Source organism: Coptis chinensis, chromosome 3 (genome assembly GCF_015680905.1).
Source record: "Coptis chinensis isolate HL-2020 chromosome 3, ASM1568090v1, whole genome shotgun sequence".
Lineage (NCBI taxonomy): Eukaryota > Viridiplantae > Streptophyta > Magnoliopsida > Ranunculales > Ranunculaceae > Coptis > Coptis chinensis.
Window position 1 is genome coordinate 54619807 of NC_141458.1, and position 8679 is coordinate 54628485.

At 39.1% G+C, this 8679-nt stretch overlaps 1 protein-coding gene and 1 pseudogene across 1 annotated transcript; one reads left to right on the plus strand and one right to left on the minus strand.

Moving 5' to 3' along the window:
* Positions 1 to 1763: 1763 nt before the first annotated feature.
* LOC147510046 (putative pentatricopeptide repeat-containing protein At5g52630 pseudogene) lies at positions 1764 to 4685 on the minus strand (annotated as a pseudogene).
* Positions 4686 to 4730: 45 nt separating this feature from the next.
* On the plus strand, positions 4731 to 5315 carry LOC147510047 (F-box/kelch-repeat protein At3g23880-like). The gene has a single exon (XM_086597992.1). It carries the CDS (start codon positions 4731 to 4733, stop codon positions 5313 to 5315), a length of 585 nt encoding a protein of 194 aa, XP_086454118.1.
* Positions 5316 to 8679: the final 3364 nt, after the last annotated feature.

Here is an 8679-nt window from a genome sequence, read left to right on the forward strand (position 1 = left end):
GGGATTTCATAGTGCTCTTGTTGTATGTGGATGATATATTGATAGTTGGCCCGAACATCAATAAAATATTCAAGCTGACGAAATACTTGAGTAAGTCCTTTGAGATAAAGGATTTGGGTCAAACAAAGCAGATACTTGGGATGTAGATCACTCGTGACAGAAAGAGTGGGAAGTTGTGGCTTTCTCAAGAAAGTTACATTGAGAAGGTGTTGAAGAGATTCAACATGGATCAAAAGCGAAACCCGGTCGGTTAATCCGCTTGGTGGCCAGTTCCCGCATGACCAAAGAGATGTGTCCAAAGGGTGAGCATGAGCAGAGTCAGATGGAAAAGATTCCTTATGCATCCGCAGTGGGCAGCTTGATGTATGCAATGGTGTGTACAAGACCGGATATTGCTTTCCTCGTTCGTGTTGTAAGCCGGTTTCTGTCAAATCTGGGTAAGGAGCATTGAGAAGGTGTTAAATGGATATTAAGATATCTCAAGGGCACTTCTAAAACGTGTTTGTGTTTTGGTGGAAGTAAGCCTTTACTTGAAAGCTACACTGATGCAGACATGGCAGGTGATGTTAACTTGATGAAGTTCACTTCCTGTTATCTGTTTACTTTTGCAAGGGGATGAGTTTTTTGGCAATCTTAGTTGCAAAAGTGTGTTTCTCTCTCTCCTTCTGAGAAGCGAGTATATTGCGACCACAAATTGTTGCAAAGAGATGCTATGGATGAAGAGGTTCTTCGATGAACTAAAATTTAAAAGCGAAAACAATTTGTAGTTAAATGTGTGATGATCGCGTCGAGGCGCCATCCATTTGAGCAAATCTGAGTTTTCATTCTAGATCCAAGCACATACATGTGTGTTATCATTGGATTAGAGAAGTACTCGAAAACAAGCATTTTTGCATTGAGAAGATCCATACCGACAAGAACGGGTCGGATATGATGACCAAAGTCTTACCGAAAGATAAGTTTGATGTTTGTTGTACTATTGCCGGAATGGTAGCAGACTCCTCCTGTTGATTTGAGAATGCATGGAGGTAGCCCTCCTCACTGTTCGGGAGGGGGAGATTGTTGGAGTTATCCCTCACATGAGAATGAGGAAGAAGAGAGAAATCAGTTTTATTCGCGTAAAGAGGTCTGAGCGCGCTCGCGCTCAGACTGGTCTAGCCCAAGGCGCGCCCGCACCCTTGTTACTGGAAAATAGAACAGGCACTTGAGGGCCCGCGACTTCGAATTGGCCTTGCCGAAGCGCCAGCGCCATGCCTATATTTGCGTTTTCTAATTATTCTGAATAAGCTACTTGAAATTGAAAAGGCAGTATAAAACCAAAAGCAAGGTTTTGGAAAACAAGAGCCAACACAAGTCACGAAATTGAAACCCAATTTTGAGAGCAATCAAGATTGAGAGAAAACCTTTGCAGAGAGAAAAACATGTAAATAGAGAAGAGTGATCTAGTAAGGTGGAGAGACTTGAGAAGAGTGATTGTAATCTTCCTTCCTCACGTTATAAAAGAATTAGCTCTTTTGGAAGTAGACATCATTGGCCGAACCACGATACATTTTTGTGTTGTGGTATGTTTTATATTTTTTTTTGCAGTATTATTTGTTGTTAATAGTTGTTTAGAGAGTTGGGCATGCTAGGTTGGTTGTAGTGGATATTTAGAATTTGTCTGGAGTAGTAGTGTGTTAATATTACAAGTTATTTGTGTAGTGGGGATCGATTGGAATCATTATTCCCCAATAGAGATCACATTGTTGGAGGAACCCTGGACAGTAATAGGGAATAAGAATAGATTTGTACAACATGTAGGTCACAACGAGATGAAAGCACTGAAAAAAATGTACTTCAAGCTTCATAGCAATTATCTGTTTTCTTTCATTCTTTCTAACTGATTTTGGTCTCCAATTCCATCTTAATTTTTTGTTGGTATACATATTCTTTTTACACTCGAGGGAGTTGCACATTCTTGTACAGAATGGTATTTGAAGGTGCCTCATACTCCCTCCTTGGCCTGTCCTCACTTGTATACACCAGCTTTGAACATTCTGTATGTTGTTTGTGGTCTTCTACGGTACAAGGACCACACTGCCAGTGTAGAACCCCAGTAATAGGCTAAAAGACGTCAATCTCCACAAGTGTCAGCGGTGATCAATCAGCAGAGCATACAAAATTCCACTTGGCAGTTACATAGAAGAAATGCTGCTATGCAAGCCCACGAAACTGTTCATTGTGAAAATCACCAATAATCCCCACAAGAACATGAGCCATCTTGAGAATGGTGGAATCTGTTTCCATCTCTGATGACAATTTCTCTTTGGGTAACTTTGGACAGGAACTTTGTAAAAGAATGACAGTCACCACAAATACGGAGGTTCTTCATTATTTGGATTGAAGTCCCATGAGGGGTGTTTAGTAGACCATAAACAATTGCGAGCTTTTCACTGTGATAGAGGAGGGCATTCTCTTTTTGCTCCTCCTCCACATCATGAAGAACGAAGTTTGTGTCGGGAACATAGCCTACTTCTCTGAGACGCCCATAGAACTCCTTTAGGATTGTGTAGACCTCTTCTATATGATCTTGTCTTTTATCCCCATTGACAAAAGAGAGCAACTTGTTCTTGATCTGGATCCAACTGATTCCTGGTTCCTTGGCCACTCCCCGATCTCTCATCAACTTCCTGACTTCTTCCACTTCCTCCCACATGCCTAGGGAGGCGTAGATATTCGACAACAATACATAATTACCAGTTTTCTGAGGCTCCAACTGGAAGAGCCTTTCAGCAACTTTTCGGCCGAGCTCCACGTTTTGATGGATCCTACAACCACCAAGAAGTGCTGCCCAGACCACTGAATCTGGTTCAATGGGCATGTTTTCAATTAATTCCTCAGCTTCATGGAGATGCCCAGAAGGTCCACCATACAAGCATAATGACCCTCCAATGGCACGACTCTGTAATCTTTCATGGAATTGAAATAACTACATCCTTCGTTAACTAACCCAGCATGGCTACAAGCACATAAGATGCCCAAGAAACTGATCTGATTAGGCAGGACCCCATCAGCTTTCATTTTTTTCAAAAACAAACCCATTTTGAGCACAACCGATCAGTATCGTGTTCCATGTCACTATGTCAAACTCATACATCTCGTCAAACACCCAGAATCCATCCTTGCAGCCGCATTTACAGTACATAGCTATGAGTGAGTTACCAACAAAGACATCAGCGTCGAGCCCAAGCTTGAAAATCAGACAATGTATCTGTTTGCCAAGCTTTCTCGCACCCAAGCTTCCACATGTAACGAGAAAGCCAGTCACAGTTGACGAATTTGGTTTTACACCTGAGGCCATCATGTCAAGAAACAGTTCAAAGGCTAGATGTCCTTGTCCAGTTTGTCGCGTATGCAGATATCATGGCAATCCAAGAAACAACGTCACGCTGGGCATCTTTTCAAAATGCTACGAGCATCATCAAGCATGTTATTCTGGGAGAGCCCCAAATCAAAGAATTCCACGATACAGTATCCCTCACTCTCATTGTATTGAAAACCTGCAAAACATTTTCCAAATTCCTACACTTGGCATACATGGAAATCAATCCATTACCCACATATGAGTTGCACTGACATCCAGCTTTAACAGTGAGGGAGTGTAGCTGTCTACCCATCTCAAGAGCACCAATGTTGGCACAAGCAAAGAGAGCACTGGTAAACATAGAGTAAACTTGGCACCATTCCCCATTTATGAAGCTCAGATAGCATCTTCAAAGCCTCTTCGCTCTGCCCACTTTGTGCAAAAGCTGAAATTAAAAGCGCCCAAGAAGCTGAATTTCTTTCAGGCATCCGAGAAAACATATCAGTTGCTTCATCAAACATCCCATTCTTGGCATACCCAGCAACCATCCCATTCCATGTGGCCACATTTGGATTTGGTATCTCTTCAAACAATCACATTGCTTCATGAATTCCTCCATTTTGAGCATATCCAGTAAACATTGCAGTTCGAGAAACAACACTAGGATCTGGAATCATCTCATACACAGCAATAGCATCTTCCAATCTGTTACTCCATGAGAAAGCAGAAATCATTGTACTCCATGAAAATTCATTCCTAACCGGCATGTTTTCAAAAAACCTACACGCTAAATTCAATCTGGCAGTTCTACTGTAAGCATTCAAAATAGCATTTCCAACAACCACATTCTCTTCATAATTCGTCTTTATCGACAAAGCCCTCAGCGTCCCAATAAAAAATGGGTCATTCAAACCCGTTATTGCAGAAAGAGTAACAACAAATATCGACTGATCCGGCAGTGCATTCTCAAAAAAAGCTTCCACCCTTTGTCACACTCATCAATATGAACATACCCAGATATCATAACCATCCAAGAAACCAAATCCCTCTCTCGTTGATAACTAATTTGAAAAGACACCAGGAAGAGGCAATAGGTGGTGTCTCTATTCCCGAGCTGAAGAGATTGAGAAGACAACTTGAACAATATGCGGAACTAAATGATCTCCCAGTTGAAATTTTGTTTGAAATCCTTTCTAGGCTACCCCTCAAATATCTCCTACAAGCAGCCAAGTACACTTGCAAACTCTGGAACAACATTACCAAAGACTCTTTGTTTCCGGAGTTGCACGTGGCACGCACTCTCCAAAATCCTGGTCACTTGTACTCGTTTACCGGGTATCATAATCTTTTTTTTGCGGATAAGCCACACAGTGATGCAATCGTTGGCATGAAGCTCTGTGGAGATCTGGGAGGAGACAACTATACAGATATTCAATCGTCCGCTGGTTTGATTTGTTATCGTGCTTTGCATGAAAAGTCTATTTACATTTGCAATCCAATCACCTGGGACCGTGTTAAAATACCATCTGAAAATGTTGGCCGCGAAGTTGATTTTGGATTTGGTTATGCTCATCTGAGCAAGAAATACAACTACTTTCAGGTTTCACACGGCCTGCAGCCAAATCCGCGATTGTCGGCTGCAATTCTCACTCTTCGGTTTCCTATTTCCAACTCACCTTTTTACTCTGATGGAGCTTTGTATTGGGTAGCGTCAACTGTATTCTGCATGGATGAGATAGAGTATCAAGTTGTGTCTCCCGACCTTGAGACTGAGAGGTTTCGAGCTATGCGGATTCTTCCTATTGGGACTAGTCGTAACTTCAAAGGATGTCTGGTGGACGTTGCTTTCGTGTTTATTTCCGGGATGCGTAATGAAGTCTGGACGCTGATGGACGTAGCAAAAGACACTTGGGTTCAGAAGTGCTGTATACGTTTGCCCCACCCCAGAGTATCTGCATTTGAGTCTGGATGAACCAGGAGTTGTATGGTACGGAATTAAACTACATAAATTTTTACAGTTTTCTAGTTTTACCCCTTTTTTACCTCGAGTTCTTTCATCTAGAGGTTTATCCCTCTAAAATCATATCACATCTAAATTAACTGTTATCTTTTTGGTCAATGCATGTAAAAAGACATTATTGCCTTTTGCTCTTTTAATAGTTTTTTAGTTTTACCCTCAAGAACTTATGCTAATTAGTTTTATCCCCATAGTTATTTTATTTAGAGGTTTATCTTCCAGAACTTAGGTCAATTAGCTTTATCCTCCTAGTTCTTTCATCTATAGGTTTACCCCCAGACACAATAACACATCTAAGTCAACCGAGTTTTGATCAGTGATGTTTTTGGTCAAGACAAATGAAAAAACTCTAATACTCTTTTCAGGTATAATTACATAAATGCCCTGTGACTTTGACAAATACAAAATTGGAATTCAAATCATATATGACACATGTCATGATCTTGTGAACTAGGGGTGCAAATGGATATGTTCGGATTCGGATATGCCTGTGTATCCAAATCCGAAAATTTATACCGATATCCGAATCTGAATCCGAATCCGAATCCGACGGATATTAAAAAATTTATCCGATTTCGGATATCGAATAATATCCGATCCGAAAATTAATATTAATTAAAATTTTATTTGCTTTGAATAATTCATTTTACCACTATAAAACTATTATAAATATATTTATTTGTCATTTATTATTATTATTTTGTTATTATAGTTTTATATTCTTAGTTTATGATTTTATATAATATTTTATACAATAATAAATAAATAAATAAATTATATATAATAACTATTAAATTTTTAAATCGGATAAGATATTTTCGGATGCGGATATGGCAGTATCCGAATCCGTATCCGAAATCAGTTCGGACATAAAAAATTATCTGAATCCGAATTCAATATCTGAAATTTTCGGATAATATCCGATTTTTCGAATACGAATTCGAATATTTGGATATCCACTTGCACCCCTATTGTAAACTCTATCCGACGGCTACCACCAATCCTTATCAAATGATATCCACACCCTTAACATTATGAAATTACATAATTAACCTCATGATTGTTAAAAGCTACATGTATGCTAGAAGAAAACCAACCGTAAAAGGGCAATAAAGTCTTTTTATGTGGTAGTGGTGTATGGCTTGGAGAAGATAATGCTACAGTGATGGTGTATGGCTGTCGGATAGAGTTTACAAGATCATGACATGTGTCTTAGATGATTTGAATTCTAATTTTGTATTTGCCAAAGTCATAAGATATTTATGTAATTATACTCTGTAAAAGACATTAAGTCTTTTATTTGTTGTGACCAAAACATCATAGTCAAACTTCAGTTGACTTGAATGTTATGGTCTTGGGGAAAGAACTAAGGGGTAAAAGCTAATTGCCTAAGTTTTGGGGATAAACCTCTGCATGAAAGAACCTGGGGATTAAAGCTAATCGGCCTAAATGCAGGGGTAAAACTAAAACTATTAAAAGCAGCGGCAATGATGCTCTTTTTATATTGACCAAAAAGATAACAATTGATGTGGTGTGATTTTGGGGGTAAACCTCTAGATGAAAAACCTGGGATAAAGCTAATTGGCCTAAGTTCTGGGGGTAAAACTAGAAAACTGAATTTTTTATGGCGAGTTCATCACGTGCATGTTACGAAATGCTTGGAAGGAGATTATTGTCGTACAACACAGACTCTGAAACCCACAGTGCCATCTGCCTGCCCTGTGGAAAGAATGCGGATGCTAGCGGCAACTCACCTAAGCTAGTTATTGCTCATGTTGGGAGTCTTGTATCTCCATCGAAGATTGTGGCAGCTGCAATGAAGCAACCATTTTATATCAAACTAGTTATTATGAGTTTATTTGTGTATTGTGACACATAACTTAACTTGGTGTTATTGTTATTTTTCTCCTTGTGTAACTCTTTGTTCAGTTTATTCTGCTAGTTGCTTGAAATTAGTTCCTTATTATGCAAGAGCAGTGGACACGTTACTTTTGGTTCTTTCGATAAGAGTGTTCAAGAGTTGGGCAGTTGCGCTGCAATTTGCACCGAAGCAGGGCTTTACTAGTTTGGCCGAGGGCCACATAGGTGTTTCAAGGCATTTTTTAGCTTTCAACGAATGCTCCAATGGAATTTATTTTTTCAATTTGTTTAAACTATAATGTATACAAATTTGAATTCTATTAGAATTACTGTATAGCAGTGGGGAAGTGGGCGTAGCAAGGGTAGAAGATGAAAGGAGGAGAAAGATTAAGGAGGGAAATGAAGAAAAGGGCGGAAAACAAAGAGAGTGAGAAGAGAAAGATAAAAGAGAAGTATATATAAGAAAAGAGAAACTATAAGGGGGCACTGAAACAAAACGAAAAAAAATAGGATGTAAGGTTTTTTGCTTCATGGGCAAGTGAAAGTTGAAACTGAGCTTGCGTGTTTTGTGAGGAAAGAATAAGAAACTTGGAAAGTTATGCCGCACTAAGTTAAGAAACCTTAGATGTTTAACCATGCTTTCAACCTTATGGTGCTTCGGAATCTTCTATACCCTACAACAGCAGGTAGCCACTATTTATAGGGCCAGCATACATGCACAGCATTAAGTTCACCTAGGCAGTCTTCACGTATATATCTAGAGTTCTAGATACGAATTTAACTTAGATTTTTAATTTCTAGGAGTGTTTCTAGTGTCAACGAATGCTTATATCAAGCAAACGACATAGAGTTTAGCTTTTCATTTTTGGCTAAGATGATCTCAAAACCATGGAGATAAACACACGAAAAAATCAGCTCAGTTGTGATCTTGCCACATCGATCTAAATCACAGCTTTCAAAAACTTTCATTTCACTTTTCGCTGTCAATTTCAACTATGTGCAGAAGTTCATCCCCTGAATTGAGTTCCCAAGGCTGATATTTTAGTTTTATTTGAATTTTAGCAACTTCTTCAACCTTAACTTTCAGCCCAATTTTTTTTTACAGCAGAATCATATTTTTTAGCTCACAAGTAAAAACTGACAAATCGCTAGATTCATAAATATCTAGAATGGAACGCATTTTTTCTTTGACATTCAATATCACTCTTTTCCTAGAGGTATTTTGTTACCAGTTAGCAATTCAAAAGTTTTGTGGTTCCGCCCCTGCTTTTAGGACGACTTTTATGTTCATTAGAGACACAATCTTCCTGGATGTGAAGGTAGTAGGTTGCCAAAAACAGAGAAAAACAGAGTTTAAGAGATGTTGTGATAACAAGATGCACTTGAACAGCAACATCTTAGAAAGTTGGCAGAGTGGAAAGTAGCCTGAAAAGGCAAAACGGGAGAATACACTTTTAAG